This window comes from Anarhichas minor, unplaced genomic scaffold, assembly GCF_050575085.1.
Source record: "Anarhichas minor isolate MPS153535 unplaced genomic scaffold, ASM5057508v1 ptg000006l, whole genome shotgun sequence".
NCBI lineage: Eukaryota > Metazoa > Chordata > Actinopteri > Perciformes > Anarhichadidae > Anarhichas > Anarhichas minor.
The window spans coordinates 4,928,158-4,948,012 of record NW_027466452.1 but is presented as its reverse complement, the minus strand read 5'-3'; the positions used below and the strand labels follow the sequence as shown (position 1 = coordinate 4,948,012).

The 19,855-nt window shown below is 41.2% G+C and overlaps 1 protein-coding gene across 1 annotated transcript in view; it reads right to left on the bottom strand.

Annotated features, from left to right (window-relative positions):
- The window catches only part of LOC142934153 (uncharacterized), a 33,634-nt gene extending 18,479 nt beyond the window's left edge, over positions 1 to 15,155 (bottom strand). The window contains exons 1-17 of the mRNA XM_076078579.1: positions 15,036 to 15,155; positions 14,835 to 14,939; positions 12,194 to 12,311; positions 9,836 to 9,942; positions 7,999 to 8,208; positions 7,679 to 7,831; positions 6,078 to 6,152; positions 4,760 to 4,858; positions 3,797 to 3,911; positions 3,110 to 3,150; positions 2,750 to 2,932; positions 2,619 to 2,645; positions 2,473 to 2,535; positions 2,280 to 2,357; positions 2,028 to 2,090; positions 1,788 to 1,937; positions 793 to 957 (exon numbers count right to left, since the gene is read on the bottom strand). Coding sequence (XP_075934694.1) covers positions 793 to 957; positions 1,788 to 1,937; positions 2,028 to 2,090; positions 2,280 to 2,357; positions 2,473 to 2,535; positions 2,619 to 2,645; positions 2,750 to 2,932; positions 3,110 to 3,150; positions 3,797 to 3,911; positions 4,760 to 4,858; positions 6,078 to 6,152; positions 7,679 to 7,831; positions 7,999 to 8,208; positions 9,836 to 9,942; positions 12,194 to 12,311; positions 14,835 to 14,939; positions 15,036 to 15,155 — 1,872 coding nt within the window. The remainder of the gene's footprint in view (positions 1 to 792; positions 958 to 1,787; positions 1,938 to 2,027; positions 2,091 to 2,279; positions 2,358 to 2,472; positions 2,536 to 2,618; positions 2,646 to 2,749; positions 2,933 to 3,109; positions 3,151 to 3,796; positions 3,912 to 4,759; positions 4,859 to 6,077; positions 6,153 to 7,678; positions 7,832 to 7,998; positions 8,209 to 9,835; positions 9,943 to 12,193; positions 12,312 to 14,834; positions 14,940 to 15,035) is intronic.
- Between the last annotated feature and the right edge of the window lie 4,700 nt (positions 15,156 to 19,855).

The window sequence follows — 19,855 nt, the reverse complement described above, 5'->3', positions numbered from 1 at the left end:
CACTTCCATAACATGATTCAGCCTGTCTGGTCCTTGTAGTCTTGTTGTCACTTAAAATGAAGCAAAGTGTCTGTAAAAAAGAATGTTTGAGTGATAAAATGTACCAACTGGGTTTTAGGTCTTGAGTGAAATCTGAGCATATCAGTGTACCGTGAAAAGTGAAAACAGCCAATATATATATAGCAATGTGCAAAAAGAGAAAAATAAAAAACAGATCCTGAAAAAGGCAGATTCCTTCCTTTACCATGTCGTATGAAAAAAAGCAAAGTGGCAGCTCAAGCCGAGGTTACGCAGCAAGTTTGAGTTCAGTTCTCTTCAGTTCATTCACCATGAAAAGTCGAGCTTAACGCTGAAATGTTTCATTTGGCAATGACAACGTTTGAACTGGAAGTAAGTGAACCAAAGCTTATTCTTGACAAAGCAGCTCATTCAGTGCGTAAGCATCAACAGTGGCTGCCAGGGGGGGATTATAAAGGGGCAAAGAAAGCAGTGACACACACATATCCACACACACACACACACACACACACACACACACATACACACACACACACACACACACACACACACACACACACACACACACACAAATAGAAAAACCAGCTGTGGCAGCCAGCCAGAAAATAAGACAACATGGTTGGAGATAATGTACAGTCATTATCCTGAGTATTAGGGAAGTGAGCTAGAGTTTTAGACAAATTATAATACAGATTATTGTCTCAGAGTGTTGCTTCCTCAATACTCAGGCGTTTGACTGCAACGCTGCCTTTTATTGGTTGCTGGAAAATATACCTCGCCCGAACCCCAAGCAGACCCAAAGTCAAGTCCAGAACCAGAGGCAAAGCTGATTTTGGGACTGAACCCGGAGCTGAAACCAGAGCCGAGGTCATAGGAGAGCCCCGAGCTCAAACCTGACCCATCAGGCCCAGAACCACTAAACCAATCCCCATCAAACATCTGAAATAGAGTGGAGAGGAGGAGGAGGAGATGGGAGGAGTGGAGCAGAGGGTGAAGAAGAACAATGAAGAATAAAGATTTGGTAGAGGAGATGAAGGAAGAAGAAATGGAGGGTGAGAATACAGGGGGGGTGACGGGAACAGAGGTAGAGGGAGAATGAAAGACGGCCATGACACACACAAATATTGATCACTACAATATGATTTGAGAAGAAACAAACTGAAGGTGAATTTGAATTGGAGGGGAAGGTGGAGAAGAAGAACGACGGACAATACACAGTGAAAATACAGACAGGAATACAGCAACACCCCAAGTTAAAGGTAAAGGCAACGTGTTCACATATAAATAATGTAATGGAAAAGATAACACATCTTAACATATTTGAGAGCACAGCTTTTCTTTATGCTTCAATGGCATTTCCATGTCTTCAGTCTGTATTTAAATTGTAATCATAACACCGCTCAGCTTCATAATAGCATGGAAGTCTCTGAGCTGGATTCTGCTCTTACATTTGGGAAAATTAGAAATATATGTGCGTCCTAGTGAGGTCAATTCACCGTTTGTGGCACCTGATAGAAGCTCAAAACAGAAAGACTGAAGATATTTACAGCCAACACTGGGAATATAATGTAATATTCATTACCATGTATTCATTAGTGTCTCTGCATGACTCTAGATGAAGGAATAATTCATGAGACAATACTTCGGGGCCGTTACATAGCTAATTATTTGCAATGAAGACAAACCCACCAGTCTGCAGGTCCTATGTTTATCTGTAACAAAATGAACTGAAAGTTGAATGCTGTAGGTCTTTCAACCGGGTAATTTACCGGTATTCCAGGTTTGCCTGGGAGTCCGTCTCTGCCGGGGGCACCGGGTGGTCCAGCATGCCCTGGAGAGAGGCCTTCAGCTGTGTCAGATGATGACAGGGGTCCCGGGGGACCAGGAGGTCCTGGAGGCCCCGGTGGACCAGGGTGACCCTGGTGGAAATAGAATCTTGGATTATTTCCACTGTGCAAATTAAGCTCAACTCAACTATCCCGTCGATCCTCTGCTGCCCTTTCTCTTACCCCGATGAGATCAGTTTCGCTGTCCAGGTCTTCAAACCCAGAACCCAGGGCATCTGCTCCGTACTGTAACATATAAACACACAGTCCCACACATGCTGATGATGCTACACACATTTTACTTTCACTCAGGTTGCCAACTAGGCTTAACTCTCGTCTACATTTACTACATGTCGATTTCATCTTTGAAAAATGCAGGATGATAATAGTGCTTGTGATTTGATCACAAGTAAAACCATAAAAGGTGACACTCACAGGTACACTGCGTGATCTGGGGGGTCCAGGAGTCCCAGGGAGGCCAGGGGGACCAGGCAGACCAACTCCTGTGTCTCCCTGTAGAGAGGGAATGCAAGAGTCTGTTTTTTAAAGTGCATTTGGTGACATACGATTAAAGTGATTTTGAATTAGGAGTCTACTTGTAATAAGTTATGCAACATGTGAGCTCTACCTTATCTCCTTTAGTTCCAGCTTCTCCATCTAAACCTGATAATCCCTGAGATCCTCCCTGACCCTGGATGGAAAAACACATTTGAGTTATTGCATGTGATATGTAAAGCATTGCAAATAAGACAGAAGAAGAGATACATTACATACTGGATCTCCTGTATCACCCTTGCTTCCCTGTGAAGAGAGAGAGAGAAAGAGAGAGAGAGGGGGGATTTAAGATCAGTACTGAATCTTAAGAACTACGCCTCTATCTTGTTTGCATACAAACACAGACACACCCGCTGTCCGTCTCTCCCTGACAGTCCTGGGGATCCAGGGGTTCCCGGTGGTCCTTGTGTCCCTCTTGGACCAGGCTGAGCTTGCCCGGGTAGAGGGCTGGAACCTGGGCGACCGGGTGGGCCAGGTAGGCCTCTGGATCCAGGCTGTCCACGCTCTCCCTTTGATCCATGTCTGATATGACCCTGGACATTCAATTAAAATATTATTTGCATGTGTAAAAGATCAAAGACTGTAATAAAAAAAAAAAAAAAAATGCTTTTGTGCAGAATATTTCAAATATCCCATGAGGTTTTAAAACAACATTGACAACAATATGAGAAAGTTGAAAGATTGGTGAGAAAGTCCATATCTGAACTCACATCTCCTGACCTCTCCCCCGGCTCCTCCTTCTGGTGCGGCCCTGTGCACAGCATGTGACATCATCAACACGGGCCATACTGTAACTAGCCACTTGTCAAGCATGACGTGGACATGTGTGCACTGCAGCAGCACAGACTGATGAATAAATGCTTTTGGTCACAATCATAGAGCCAAGCTGAAAAAGTGTATATGTTGTACTTTACATTATATTTCTTGTTTATCTACACAATTTTTTCTTCTGCAACTGTTGCTGCCTTAACACATTTTCTCATCTGCTCCTATCAAACAGGACTAAGTATACACAGTATATAGTCCTACAGATTCACTGAACAAGTATGCTCTCCTTTCCAGGTTTGGCCTTACTCACACATTCACATTCATTTTAATACCATAGTACAATTAGTAGCAGTACATTGGAGCTGTAATGTGCCATCCTCAAAAGGGGTTAAGAAGGAGGACAAAGTGCTACTCTTTCATCTCCCCAGCCCACGTTTGTCACGCCAGTCCTGGGATCAAACGCCTGCTTCTCTCCGCTTTGACCCAGTTGAGGCGGCTAATGATAGCATTGGAAATTATTCTTTGCATTGAGGTTGACCTCGAAGAACAAATTCTTACTAAAAAATATCAAATGCTCCAGAAAGTGACAGTGTGTTTCGTGTACTTTAGTCATCAAGGTTATTTCTGACCTCTGATCAGCATTTCTCCATTGGCCTCTGTTGGGGTCTGGTGACCGGAGTACTCATCAAGCTCCACCTCCGGAGCCTCAGTTGGCGGAGCTCTTACTGGAACGCTGTCTTCCTCCTCAAGGAAACCAAGAAGACGAGTATACTCAAGAGCCCACCCACATCAAAAACGATTCTTCCCTGCAGCGTGCACACTCTCACAGTTAGACATTGTTGTACCACATTAGTCAAGGAGCACATTCTGTACAAGTCAAACTGACAATTCTAATTTAAGTAAACTATTAGTCGGCACTGCTTGCTGATGGAGGTCTGCGGACATCTACCAAGATGTATCTGGTAACAGTCATTCAGCTTCTGAAGGACTGTTTCCTTTGAAGCTTCAAAGGCAATGCTGATTATGGGATGTTTTGGGTCAGGCTGACTTCCTTGGCCGAGGGAGAATGAAAGTTGGTACCGGAACAAAGAAGAAACACACACACACACATTCACACAAATACGGAGGAGTGATGTTTTAGGGTCCTGATGATAAGAAGTGGGGTAGTGCGTCACACACAGCAGACGCCACGACATGAGACACACACACACACACACACACACACACACACACACACACACACACACACACACACACACACACACACACACACACACACACACACACACACACACACACACACACACAAACAAACAGACTACATGCACATTTTCAATGATCAGCATATTTTGGCAACTGGCATTACTGCATTTTGCCTTTCCTGCGGCCTTTGGGTGCTTCGAGCATCTCAAGAAACCACAACTTCTACTTGCAGTTGTTGTTCAAACCTGTAGTACATTGTTTTACACTCATGTGGCGCGCAAACGTTCAAAAGATATGACGTACGTGGAAGGCATCTAGTATGTTTCCATTTGATGTAATGATGCAACCAACCTTGTACTTGTTCCCAGCACTTCATCCAGCCAGCTTACCTGTGCTGTGCCATGTTTTCTCTCATGTGTGTTCTTCATCATCTCCTCCTCTGTTTCTCTGTCATCCAGAGCATCATCTCCACTGGTGTATCCCGAGGCCTTTGACAAACAATGAAAATCTACATTTTTATGAAAAACAAGCTTATAGCAACAAAAGAAGAAGATCTCAACCGATGATGATGCAGTCAAACACGTTTTGCCAGTTATACACATTGTTACAAATGAAAGAATTAATGAAATAATGAGAGAAGGAAAGGACATTCAACTGAAAACATTCCATTTCGGAAAAACGTTATCAGAATACAGCTAAAGTGTACTCATTTGATCATTCAGTTAGGTAAGAGGACCAATCCCCAGCAACTAGGACTGTGGTCGAAATGTCCAGAAATGACCTCCTAACATCTATTGCTAACCATTTTTCCTTGACCTCTATGGAAAACTTTATTGGGTCAAGGAAAATTGTGATGGAGAATTCATGAGGAGTTAGGAAAAGACAACCGTGGTGTTTAGAGACTCCGTCGACACTTTCACTCAGCTACGTGAGTGTGATCATGATGGCGAAACTACAACAAAGGAGGACTACAAAAGGCGCAACTAAAACATGAGCCCATGAAATCTATTCTTCTGTTGCATGCAGGCTTTATAAAGAGCTTCACTGGTGGTGTGTGAAGGAGAGAAACCAGAGCTCCTTCCTTACCGCTGCTGTTACACTTAACAATCAACACTGCTTCAGTAGAAACGGACAATTCACTTGCGCAATATTAACCAAACTGTTTAAACTCTATATTTCCTGCAATAATGTAGATTCAACCGTTCTATTATATTTAGCTTTTTAACAGTTTAATAATCTATCATAGGCCTAGCTTCTTCTTTTTTTTACTGATGCTTCTTGTTATTGACAATGTGCTATATTTACTGTACATTTTAATTCATATTCTTGTTTTTGTTTTTATTTGTTACATGTTCGAAGTAAATAAATACATATAAAATGAAGTGGTTGTCACTGTCTGTTCATATTCATCAACATGAATCCCATTAGTTCATGACTGTGTGAGTATAATTGTTAAACATGGTGACCACTTAAGATACTTCCGGGTCATTTCACTCAGGAACAAAAAGGACTTTTCGACTGCGGCCTCGATTTCGGTTTTCTTGTTCAGTGAAGTCCTTTGACCACTAGAGGGTGCTGTTGAATAATGTGTCTGATATTTGTACAGAATGTTAACTATCACCAGAAGAAACTCCTGTTTTTAACCCACATAGTGAGCTCCTGCGTGTCAGCCACCTCTAACCGTGTTTGTGTGTGTGTGTTCCTCACATAAGGATCATCGTCTTCACACTGCTCCTCAGCTGCTCTGGGATCATCTTTTATCACCAGCTGCTGAATGGATCCCTGGATGAAAGAGAGAGGATTAGAAAACACTGAAATATATAACTGTAATCTAAACACCGTAGCTGGATTATACAGGTATAGTAACTCAGGTAACATAACTGGGTAAAGATCGGTTAAAGCACCATAGAAACAAATATTCTGATCACATATTACTGACACAAGCTTCAAGCAGCTTGAAGAAAATGTATTTTCTGCCACAAAGTAACAACTGATCAATTAATAAAAAATAACTGTCATGAGGGACGTATCTCTGAGGCTAACTTGCCAACAGAGGAGCACACGACAACACACACACGATGAAGTACAGTCCACTTGTTGATATGGCAGCATGGTGGTAATAGTACCGTTACTGTAATACAGCTGGTTTATTTATATAGCTGCATGGGAGCATGGAGAGGGAAGTTTCCAACACACAAGCACATGCTGATTAAAAAGGGCCCCATGCCTCGACATGCAGCCCAAGTCAACAAAACCAAGGACACACACACACACACACTCACACACACACACACACACACAGCATGACCCAGATATTTCAGACTGTATGTGACTGCTGCTGAGGCTGAGCACGCACATATCCTGTCGTCATGCTTCAGATAACCCGTTCAGGCTGCACTGAACAAAGCAGAATAAAGTGGGGACATCCGCACTCACCATGGCAACAAATGACCAGCAGCTTGTGTTTGTCTTTTGTGAGCGTCGATGAGTGGAGAACGGGCCGAAAAGCAATTCCAGTAATAATGTCAGTGTGAAGAGAGTTGTAGGAGTTGAATCTTTGAGTTTTTAATCTCTTTGGAATGTATACAGTATTCTGTCAATCGTACTGAAACACAGCCTCATACTTGACATGGCGGCGGCAGACTCCAAGGCCCGAGTCAAGCCCTTGATCTGACCACAACTAAGCCTTGTTGACATCTCGGACTTCCTCATCCACTTACTCCCCCCGTCTTCATTGTTCACAGGTTCATTGACATTTGTAGGAGAATTGGTAGCAAAATGCACGGAAAATGTGGGTGATTAGGCTCATGACATTTATGCTGCATCATCAAATCATTTCTGTTCATTACATGTACTGGTCTGGCATTTCAAAACCCACAACCCCGTACATCTGAACAAGGTAATGGTGAAAACATTCACATGTAGCTTTTTTTAGCAGTTTCCCTTTTTTGTTTTCGGCTCTTTGCATAATGCGACAAGACACTGAAAGTAAAAGGAAAATTGTATTTTGCGCAAGCATTTTATCAAAACATAATTTGTTGCTGGGAAGCTTTCAGAAGAGACGGACAGAGGGCAGACTGTTACATGGTAATGAGAGGCCAGAACACACACACACACCTCTACACACACACACACACACACACACATGCACAAAAACAAATGTAATCCTGAGGCCAACCTCACACACTGATATTGACACAGGCAGCCGGTCTCATTCTTTCTCCTTCCCCTTGCCCTCTCTGCAGAGTAAAAGTCATTGTCCTCCAACAGACACCCACAACTACATTTAGAGGATTTCTTCACTTTACCACAAACTTGTCGAGCCCCGTGCTTCCTGCATTGGCTACGAAAACGCCTGAATTGTGCGAGAAGTTGAGTCTTTCGGGCCTCCGATGGAAAGAGGTCCTCTCGGCCTCTCCGCAGTCCATGTAGAGACGCACCTCTTCATGCTCCACCACCACCTGACAGACGCATCACATACAGTTATCTGATGTATCGTTTCCTCATGGAGTTTCTCATGGTTGTCAATAAAATAGATTTTTGTCCCTGTATTTTTGAATGTCTGTATCAGCTGAATATCTCTCTCAGATCCTAGAATTGGTCAACATGTACAGGATGTAGTCCTCACCGTGAATCGTGTCCACTGGTCGGTCATATCCGGGACACTAAAGGACGCAGCTTTGTGGCTGTGGGAGGCTTGCTCCCTGTCAGTGTAGTACAGTAGGATGCTCTGGAGGCCCCCACGCACCGGAGTGAGGGCCAAACCCAGCTCCACCATCTTCTGACGGGCGTCCGTGATGGCGAAGAGCACGCCTCCTCTCTGAGTGGTCGGACGCACCTGGAGCGAAGGCAGAAGACATCAAAGGTCACTGAAGGGTAGTGCTTTGGCATCTTGCTCCCATTATATGAATATTACAGTCATACCATGAGGCAATATTAACACATTAATAAAACAACACCGAGAGCCACAGAAGTTCTGGGGGCATTTGGAATGGGTATCACAGAATGCATTGACAGATCTAAAGGGTTAATAATAATATTTGATCATGCAAGTTAAGGAAAGACAAATAAAAATAAAATCAGAGAACAGAGAAAATATAGTTCCTTGATATGGATTCTTGCTTTATCATCAAAATTCCACAAGGTATATACATGATGTTAACTAACCATAAAGATTGTTCTTTAGCATAGAATAAAAGTCATGCAGTGTATGTATGTTATTATTTATTATACTGTATGAGAGAGAGGAGGAACACAAGCCAGTGTCGGAGAGGTGCTGACCACGGTGAAAAAAGTGGGAATAAAACAAAGTCATGTTGAAACGTTGGTTAAACAAATTTGCACAAATAAATGTTTACCTGCTGTACTGTATATGTATTCTGCTCTTGCTTTGTGTAGGAAAGCTTAGCAGATAGCCAACAGTAGATCCTTGAAATAAAGACCCAGGCATCCGTCGAAGAGTTTCAGGGCTTTAGTTAGAATCTCTTAATTTTGTAAAACTGTGGAAACACAATATGAAATATGGCCTTACAAACTGTCCATATACACATACATGAACACATAACAACAATCCAGCATATAGCCAACATGTAGGAATGTTCGACTAGCTAGCTTCTAAGCTAATATTAACATTACCGTTAATGGAGAAATGCTAACCGCGATTAGCATTTAATACAACGCAAATGCTATATATTAAAGAGCAAATAGAATAGAATATATCTTCTCATGCTTCATAAAGAAATACGTCCAGTCTGTTGGCCCAAGTTATGTTTACTGTGGCACCAAGATGGCATAGTATTGAGTGAATTAGACATAGAACAATTATGGCAACAAAGTGACAATCAATATTATTGAATAGATTTGCTACAATGTGAATTGATATATTTTATTTAGTGAATCCGACTCAATTTAACCCAGATATCTAACCCGGGGAACAGCCATTTCCCGGACAAAAAGGTCCTCAAAATGGCCGTTTTTGAATTATAAGGGAACTCATCTTCCTTTATAACTGGAAAACTACCATTTCCACTACATTTGATTGGGATTTCATTTTGTTCAAAAGTCCCGACCCAAATGGCAGTAATTGTCCGAGTTTCCCCAATGCCTTTTGGGACAATTGCTGCCATTTTCATTTAATACCTTATTTGTGTGAATAAGCAGGAGGACAGTGATTGATGGTAGCAAAATATATATTTATTTTACTCTCAAATGATCAAACATAACAATCAGAACAATGTGTGTGTGTGAGTAAAATAACAATCAAACATTATAGAACATTGAACAATAGAACAATCAAAAAAATGTATGGTGTGTGTGTGTAGAGTAAAATAACAATCAAACATTATAGAACATTGAACAAACAAAAAAATGTATGAAGTGTGTGTGTGTATTTTTGTTTGTGTGGGTATGCTCTTCATTGGTCCTTTTTCACAAGGTGAACCATCGCTGCCCTCGCCACTCGCGACCTTATCACCTGCTCCCTCGCCCTCAAAGCAGCTTCCTTTGCGGACTTTTGTAGCGGGCTGAGTGTCACCATTGGAGAAAGTCTCCTTGGGGCCACCTTCTTTGGAGTCTGTTGAGGAAGCACAAACAAAAAGGCAAAAAGGCAGGGCCGTCCTTCAATCAGAGGGTCGGCGGTTTGATCCCCGGCTCCGGCTAGTCGCATGTCGATGTGTCCTTGAGCAAGACACTTAACCCCAAAATTGCTCCCGTAGCTGAGCCTACGGTGTAGAAATGTGATAGAATCTGAATTGTAAGTCGCTTTGGATAAAAGCGTCTGCTAAATGACTGTAATGTAATGTAACATAAATGGTAACATATCTTTCAACATTTATAATAGCGCACAAACATTTTTTTTTGCCTTAAATAAATTAGATTTACCTGTCCCAACAGGTCGTGATGACCTCTGTCTGCCACTGCCAGCGGACACCACAGTTAAAAGACTTGGTATCAAATGGATACTGGCCTGGGACAATTGATTTCCACACAGTGTTTGCCATCGATGTATTTCTCACCTATGAATATCTGAAAATCAGTGCACCTGGTCTGAGTAGACACGCCATTCGAATGCTGGAAAGTCGCTCAGTTCGTGCTGGCAGGCTAATGCACATTATAGATCAATTATAACAAATATGTATTTGATATTTGGCAGATGGAGTGCATTTGTGCCATAACTTGCAAAAGGACTTTTAAATAATATACTTAATCTCCTACTTTATCTCCCATAAGTTATGCAATTGATGCATGTTAACACAGGATCATTGACATCTATCTTGCCATTCATTATGCATTCATATTTACTAGGTTGGCATAACATCTGCTGAGAATTTCCAAAGAGGTTTCTTGGAGTGGACGTATTGCCGGCAGGAGATTGACAAACTTTTGGAGATGACCATTTCTGATGTCCTGCCTGTGGAGATAACATGGTCGCAGTGTCTCTTGACGGCAACAGAAAAATGTATCGCTTCAATCGTAGGGGGTAAGTTGCAAGAAAGCAACACGGACATTTTCTTTATATACTATATACATTCATTAACTGCTTTTTTCTTCGGACGGATGAATGCCCATATTTTTAAGGGACTTTCATTGCCAAAGACAAAGATGTAGAAGAATTTGTGAAAGGGGTTAGAAACAAAGTCAAATCGGTGAGTTTTACCGTGATATATGTCATGTAACATTCTCTTTATGTGGAAAAGTGGTGGGATGTAAAATGCATAAGATGTAATTACGCTTTTGTAATGACTATTGTATTGCTTGTTACATTAGGCACCTGGACGCCCATCCTGTGGTAAATCTAACTTCAAAGCAGGGAGGGAGGCTACCAGAAAGTCAGAGCCCAGGCTGGATGAAGAGGGCATGATGACATCAGTCTGCAGACACTGCATTTTATTTAGTGGTAAGAAAATATATGTTGTAGTTCATTTTTATTTGTATTTTAAACCTATTTACATCTAGTGGGTACTTAGAAAAACGGCATACTAAAATGGTCTTCAGACATTTCAGTAGCAGCTATGACTCATAAATAATTATGTGCTTTTGAAAAAGTACTTAAGATTGTTTGTATATTTTAGAGTAAACAATAATATAGCGATGAAATAAACCCCTTTCAAAGAAATCATTTTTGTTTAGGATGCAGGTCTCCACATGTTTCGCGGGGAAATATTTGCCTCCCCACTCTTCCTACAGCACGATCTTGGAAAATAACACAAGATTGAGTTAATTTGCACTGATGTCATGTGTAAATACTACCTGTATGTACAGAGGGTATTTGAGTCTTTTCCAGAGCTGCAGTATGTCCTGCAAATGCATCCATTTCTATCAGTGATGCCTGCGAAAGGTCACTCAACAAAATGTGAGGTATAAATGAAAATTGTATGTTTATGATGTTTTTTGGCTAACAGTGTAGTTTTATGTCTCAATTGACTTAATTACATAGCAGATTTAAAGGTCTTCAGAGAGGCTGCGCCAGCAGACTGAAAATGCCAAATTGGAGATGGAGCAGTTTAGACTGTCATTAAGGAAGGCAAGCTGTCAGCTGTTGGTGAGGTTAGTAGGAAGTCGTCCTCTTTTTCAGAGCAGTCTGGGGATGGTTTTGATGTCTTGGGTAACTTAAGGCTCTTGCCAAAGTTTTCGGAAAAAGATCCGGAGTTTTGACATGGTGGAAGGTGCGTAACATTAAACAATCAACACAGTGCAAAATAAAAGACATGATTCAAGAATAGAAACATATTGAAACTTACAAGAGTATATTAAAACAGGTATATTATTAAAGTGTATATTAATAGGGAAAGGATTGCAAGGGTGTTTGAGAAGAAATTGGTTACGTTCCGCTGATCGTAGTAGAGCCGAGCGCGCCTCCTTCCACACCCTGCGAGAATGGGGAAGATGGGCTTGGACTGAGGGTACTGCAATCTCTTCCTCGTGGACTGGGAACAGAGGTGGCTGATACCCCAAAGAACATTGTCAGTGACATACATCTTCAAGAGAATGGTGATGCCACTGCGCAAGAAGGTGGAAAGACACATGACAGACCTGCTGTCTATCGCCACTCTCCAAATACTTCTGCAACAGACGCTGTGGAGATAAATATTTCCGATGTCAAATTTATATTCTCTGTTCATGGTCAAATAACAATTTAGTCTACTTTGGCTTTTTGTTTTATTTATCCAATGTTCTAAATATCTAAAGATCTTTGGACTGATTCATAACTTATTTCATTCTGTTGTGATTTGAATCCATGCTGATGTGAGCCTGGTTAATTAGCCCGGTTAGTTAGCTTCCCCATCAGCTGACTGAGAGGACTGTTGCCCAGAACATCATTGGTGAGAAGAGCTCAAAAGATATTAAAAAATAAAACCCAACCAGCTACAACCTGTTCACCCTGCTTCCATCTGGAAATAGATACAGAAGAATCAGCCGATGGTCTTTCCTCTACCTCCGCTCTGCCCGCGCTCAACTCAACTTTTTTTTTTTTATACTCAAACATCTCCGTGACTTATTGAGTGGCGTAATAATCGCGCGACACAAGTCGATAATGAAATTCGTTGACAACTCTTTTAATAATCAAATTTTATCGATTCGTTGTGGCAGAACCATGTCTGCATTCTTTATTGTGGAATGGTACAAGCAGCTGTGCATTCACTTTCAGAAATGAAAACATATTTTCCTTTTGAGCAAGCAGCTACCTCATGACTGTTTTTGATATTATTTTTTTAACTCAAATTTTATTTAGTTTTCAACAACATAACGACATGCATTTTCAGACAGTTACTTTCTTCGTCCATTTTTCAGCTGTATGTAGTCTTGGTGCACATGGTATTCAGGTACAGTGTACAACGCACAGAAGGAACAACAAACATCAGATGGTGCTCACTCCAAGAGAAAAAGAGGGAGAAAACAATAAGAATAGATAATTGATTACATGGATTCAAATAAAATAAAAACAAGGGATGAAGAAATAACAATTGTCCACTCCTGAATGTAGTATTGTAGGTGCTATATATGGTTTTCAGAGAGGATGGTGTATAATGTGTGTGTGTATAGAGAGAGTTAACAGGTATCAGTTCAACCAGATCGAACAACATATAGTAGAGCGTGTCACCCCTCAATCGGAAGACCGGCTCCTCGGTACATGTCGTGGACGTACAGGGAATTAATGAGTCCTGCATCATCCGCTACTTGTACCAGTGGCACTGCCAACGCTCTGTGACCTGTACTGGTCACAGTGGCTCCATGGCCTCCAGTTTGTCAAAAGTAGATATCTCTGCAACACAATACATAGATGTCTTTGAATGTTAACGCTGTAACCTCTTCACATTCTGGTGATATTACTTAATTTTTTAATGTTTAAAATTTAAATTCTGGCCACATGTTACGCATTGACCATAATGACCATGTCATTTGTAAAGAGCTACAGTCAACTAACTTGATCTATCAGAAAAGGACTATGTGGTCCCAGTCTTTTATGTCTGTCCAAACCATTTTTGTGCTTCCACCCACTCACATTGCCACAACATACAGCCACTGTCCTGGGATCCACACTGGTATTTTATGAGGCAATATCTATCAGAAACAAATAATATATTTTTCACTTAATTCAGTTTTTCAGGGAGAAGTGTGGGAAAGCGGGAGAGTGATGCAAACAGGAGCAACATGGTGGCAGAGAGTATCCGTCATAAAGTGCCCTCGGCATGACTCTCCACGGACTTTAGAGGAGAGACAGGGCGTGTTCAGCCCAATGCGCTCAGGCAATGTGAAGATGACTAATTTTAAAACAGCTCAGACCACTGATAAGTGCTAAGGGTTAATACTGTCATCAACAGTGTATGGAGGTGGATGTCCTATAACCTAGAAAAATAAAATGGCAATGAAAAGTGAAAAGATGAATTCAATCCATACCTCTGGGGAGAGGATGAAGAAAGATCTTGGGATTTGCACCCATGTGGTATCTACACTAACCACTTGTTAAACAGCTAATTGACATATTGAACCTCTTACAAAAATGTTTGTCCAATAATTGCAAACCAATCCATATGCATTTTATTTTTTAAGAAATATTATGCATCCACACACTTGAGCTCAGACTAATGTACAGCCCCATTCAGAAAAGATCCTTGCTATTTTAAGTTTTACAGCAACATGTCTTATTTCTACACGGCATACAGGATATTATAATGTGTAATGTTGTTGTAGAGCATTAATTGGCTGATCATGAAGAAGGCTAGTCTATCAGCGAGAAGATTGATTAATGCCACCGGGTTGGATCAACGCTATATCAGATGAAATCATAAAGGTAGGTTTATTCCAATAGTGAGACAGAATATATATAAAGAATCTAGAAAATCACATCATATAAAAGTTATACATTGATTGTGGGAAATAAGTATTTGATGCCCTAATAAAACATGACTCAGTACTTGGAGAAACCGTTGTTGGCAAGCACAGAGGTCAGACGTTTCTTGTCACCAGGTTTGTGCACATCTCAGGAGGGATTTTGATCCACTCCTCTATGCAGATCCTCTTTAAATCCTGAAGGATTCGAGGCTGTCGCTTGGCAACTCGAAGCTTCAGCTACCTCCACAGATTTTCGATGGGATTAAGGTCTGGAGACTGGCTAATGCCACTCCATGACCTTAATGTGCTTCTTCTTGAGAAGCACATTGTTGCCTTGGCCGTATGTTTTGGGTCATTGTCGTGCTGGAAGACCCATCCACGGCCCATTTTCAGTGTCCTGGCTGAGGAAAGGAGGTTGTCGCCCAAGATTTCACGGTACATGGCCCCGTCCATCCTGCCCTCGATTTGGTGAAGTCATCCTGTCCCCTGAGCAGAGAAACACCCCCAAAGCACAATGTTTCCACCTCCATGCTTGACGGTGGGGATGGTGTTCTTGGGGTTATAGTCAGCATTTCTCTTCCTCCAAACACGGCGAGTCGATGCCAAAGAGCTCGATTTTGGTCTCATCTGAACACATCACCTTCTCCCAAGCCTTCTCTGAATCATTCAGGTGTTCATTGGCAAACTTCGTACGGGCCTGTACATGTGCCTTCTTGAGCAGGGGGACCTTGTGAGTGCTGCAGGATTTTAATCCATTACGGCATAGTGTGTTACCAATGGTTTTCTTGGTGACTGTGGTCCCAGTGGTCTTGAGATCATTAACGAGTTCCTCCCGTGTAGTTCTGGGCTGATCCCTCACCTTTCTCACGATCAACGATACCCCACGAGGTGAGATCTTGCGTGGAGCCCCAGGCCAAGGGCGATTGATGGTCATTATGTGTTTCTTCCATTTCCGAAGAATCGCACCAACAGTTGTCTCCTTCTCACCAAGCTGCTTGCCAATTTTCTTGTTGCCCATTCCAGCCTTGTGCAGGTCTACAATCTTGTCCCCGACATCCTTAGACAGCTCTTTGGTCTTGCCCATGGTGGAGAGGTTGGACACTGATTCTGTGGACAGGTGTCTTTTATACAGGTAACGAGTTGAGAGAGGTGACTTTTCTACACTTAACGAGTTGAGACAGGTGTCTTTTATACAGGTAACGAGTTGACATTCGGAGTACTTTCTTAAAGCGAGAGGACTAATCTAACCAGTCTGTGGGAGCCAGAATTCTTGCAAATTTAACTTTTATATGATGTGATTTTCTGCATTTTGTTTTTTATATATTCTGTGTCTCACAGTTAAAATAAACCTACAATTATATACCGTTCATTTCTTTGTCAGTGGGCAAACTTACTAAATCAGCAAGGGATCAAATAATTATTTCCTCCACTGTATATACAATAAATTACAACATGAGTCATATAGTTTAGTCAGAGACACTGATGTGAAGGAATTAACCATGTGTAGCAGATGGCTATTAAAGTGATGTTGGCGTGATAAATGGTCACGCTGTCCACCTGCACAGATATGATTGGATGCTGCTTGTCAGATGATCACCAAAAAGAGGGTGAATAAGCCTGTGATTGTAAATCCTGAATGAAACAGTTGATGCCAATCGAACGATGCTTGTGAGACTTCAGTACTCTGACAGAACAAACACTGAGCTCCATGGATAATGAGATAATTCATTTCCTCTCACCTGTGTCTTCAGTCAAAACTAAAATGTTAAAACATGTTTAACACCTTGTGATGCCCTGTGGACACTACAATGTACAAATAATCAAAACTGCAATATTTGTTTTGCATGACCCAGGTGCTCTGCTGCACAAGATTCAGTTTCTTTCTGATGTTTCAGCCCAAAGCCCGAAATGACAGATAATCAGGAGTATTTTGGGAAATGTGTATGTGCATCACACAGGGGCGAGGATTAGGATAAAGAGTAGCTTCAGTGATTGAAGTGTGTCTGCCGATGTCACACCAGACTGCAGCTCTGCTAAATAACACACAGCTCCAGTCCCAGAATAGCTCAAGGCCTCTAGCGTTTACTGAGTTGATGCTTGTGACCTTTTTGTGGTCTGCCAGAGACAATCTGCAATATGTTGTACTCCCTTCAGCACAGAAAAAAAAACATGTTTTAGCTTCTCCTCTAAACCTGAATATTGTTTTTTGTTTTTAAATTCAATATGCAAATGCATCACTACCACGCAGGGATTTGAGTTGTCATGATTTTGTTCAAGCTGATTTGGAACAGGGTGATTTCTTGCATAGCTACACAGCCTAAATTCATCCTTCGGATTAAAGAGAACAGACGTGACATGTTACTGTACTACATTCAGAGCAGAATAAGTATCTCCACAAATGGAATCAAGAACATTAAGACACCAGGCGTTCAAAACAGTTCATTTGCTTTGGAATAAATGTAATATATTGTCACATTTCCTTAGGAGAAGTTAAGGATATTGGTGCTTTAACTCAGGTTAAACTGTTTTTACAACTCAGCAGAACTCTGCTTTCCCTGAAGGGAAGGCACAGCAAACTGTAATCTACCTGAGAATATAGTTCCAGCTCTTTGTTCATTAAAAAGTTTCTCGTGAAAGGACAAGTTCTTTTTTTCCCCAGAGGGGACAGCGAGAGCCCCCAGATCTATGTGACACTACAGCTCATTAAAAACGCTGACAGTCCCACTGCCGTTTTATTACCGGCCTTTTTCTGTCTCCGATTGCACCAGTCTGACATGTTTAAATAATGAGGATGTGTGTACATGCAAGTGTGTGAGAGTCATGAGGGATGGTGGAGGGGGAGAACAGTGAGAGGTACAGATATGGTCAAATAGAGCCTTTGTGAGCTCTGATTAATTCAACCTTAGCTTCATTTGTTACCGGTTCAGAACTCGACTGCCCTTAAAAAAAGTGAACCCAAAGGCAAAGAGCCCCACCCTCATGGGATTCATTTGAACAAGAAAGGAACCCTTTTCACCTGAAATTACATCATATTTTTCAAGTTGGCATTTTTTTTAAAAGGACAATTTCGTTTCAGTGATTAATTGTTTCTGTGGTTCTATCATCTTCACTGTTCTTGCACAGTCAGCCCTATCTCCACAAACTGATTTCAATGTTTTCAGGTGAAACATTTCACAACAATTTCAATTTCCATAAATTAAAATGATGCCTATTTCAAAAAGTGGGTGCTTAGAAAGATAAGAAAAGCTGTTTGAGATTAGCTCCCCAAAAGGGCCGGCTGGTCAGCCTCCATGGCCATCTTTGGTAATTTACGAGTGGCTCTGAAATATTTGTAGCATTTAAAATGATACAATATTCCTTTTTCAACATAAGCATTGGCTGATATAAATAAACATACCAGTGGGGATTACAGGCAGACAGCTGTGTTAAATTGTAAATGTGCCCAGCTGAGTTTTGATGATATCATCACAATTGTAATTAATGTTATTCCAGTAGCAAACTGAGCATCTTCATGTCTTGCAAGTTTGGCCTTGAATGTTCCAAGTTAAAATTAAAAGCCAGTTCAACACAAGTGCAATCTTTGCAATTTCTAACTTAGAAAGATAAGTGGCCAGATGCATAGAAATGTGCATATGCATTCTTTTCATCAGACGAGGTTCTCCAACGACACAAAAGGTTGGTATCAGTTATTAGTCTTTAGGTGCATGTATGGGTGTGTGTAGCAGCAAATGGCAATAACAGAAATATCAATCTAAAGAACAGTGTAAATGCTGGTGACTGACAAGATCTTCTCTCTTAGAGCGAGAGCTGCCAACTGAAGAGGGTATTTAAGGCAGAGCCATACCGGCTCAGGTGTGGCTCATTCAGCTGACGACCAATCAGCACCTGCAACCGATAATCAAACCCAACCGCAGCACCTGGTGTATGGGAGGAGGGGGGTTGTCACACTATGAGTTTACATCTATCACCTTATATTTCATATCCTTATATTACCTGCACTGACGTATGCATGTATCCCATTCAAATCACTGGAGCAGGCTGATCAGAGTGGCAGCCACTGTTATATGTAACGTTGCAGTTGCACCCGTTAAACTTATGACAAGTTGCAAACTCACGAAGTTGAGGATTTGCAGTAGCGACTAAAACGAGCACTGAAGTACTAACTTTATGAAGCGAGCCGGAGTAAATGAGTAACATTTAATGCAACTTAATGCTTCATCCACACACTCACAGCATTAAAAAGAACATTGCTATCACCAGATGAGTGACAGCTGTGTTCGGCTGATTTTCTGTAACAATGTGTAGCACTGAAGCATGGTGAAATTAACAAGTTAGCTAGTTAACTAGTGCTTGCTAATTCCGCCATGTGGCAGGATTCACAGATGTATTTCGTGTTTTTTATATAAATGACTAAACTAAAATATTTTTCAATGCACAAAAAAATAGTATTGTATATAAAAGTTTAATTTTTTATCTGTCAACAGGTTGACAATTTTGGGAAACATCTGTTGTATGGATTGACGTGAATTTAGGTAAAGACATTTTGCCTAAAGATGAATAATAACAACTTCATGTTTCTAACATTTCATAATCAGGTCAAAATTTGTATGTGTCCAATACTTTGGTTTATGACCAAATACCTTCAAAACTAATGAGCCATCAGCTTCAGCTATACTTTGTTTGAACTGTTAGTTAGAAAAGGCCAGTTAAATTAAAATGATGAGCAAGGTTAAATGACTTTGCATCATCGCCAGGACCTAGTGTATGACCCGCAGAGAACCACAGATGTCTTAAAAACATTTCCACGTTTTTTAGATGTCTAGTGAGTTGTGCATATCTTTTAATTAAACTCTAGTCCTTAATTTGGTTGGATGTAAGTAGTAAACAGTGCACACACCATTTGCTTGATTTTCGGCTTCCAAGATGCTTGAGAAGTGGGATACAGCATTCAAGCCCAAGGTTATCAAAGAGGCCAAACACCTGACTCAGTCAACTTTGCTGTGCCGACTTATGACAGCTGCTGAGAACCTGGCAGAGAACGATCACACCAGTAAGCTACATGATATTGGTTTATTTTTCAAATGGCTGGTGCTATTAACTTTGTGCATTCCAAGTACATCGAATGACTTGTTTTGCCTCATTTACTCCTGGTA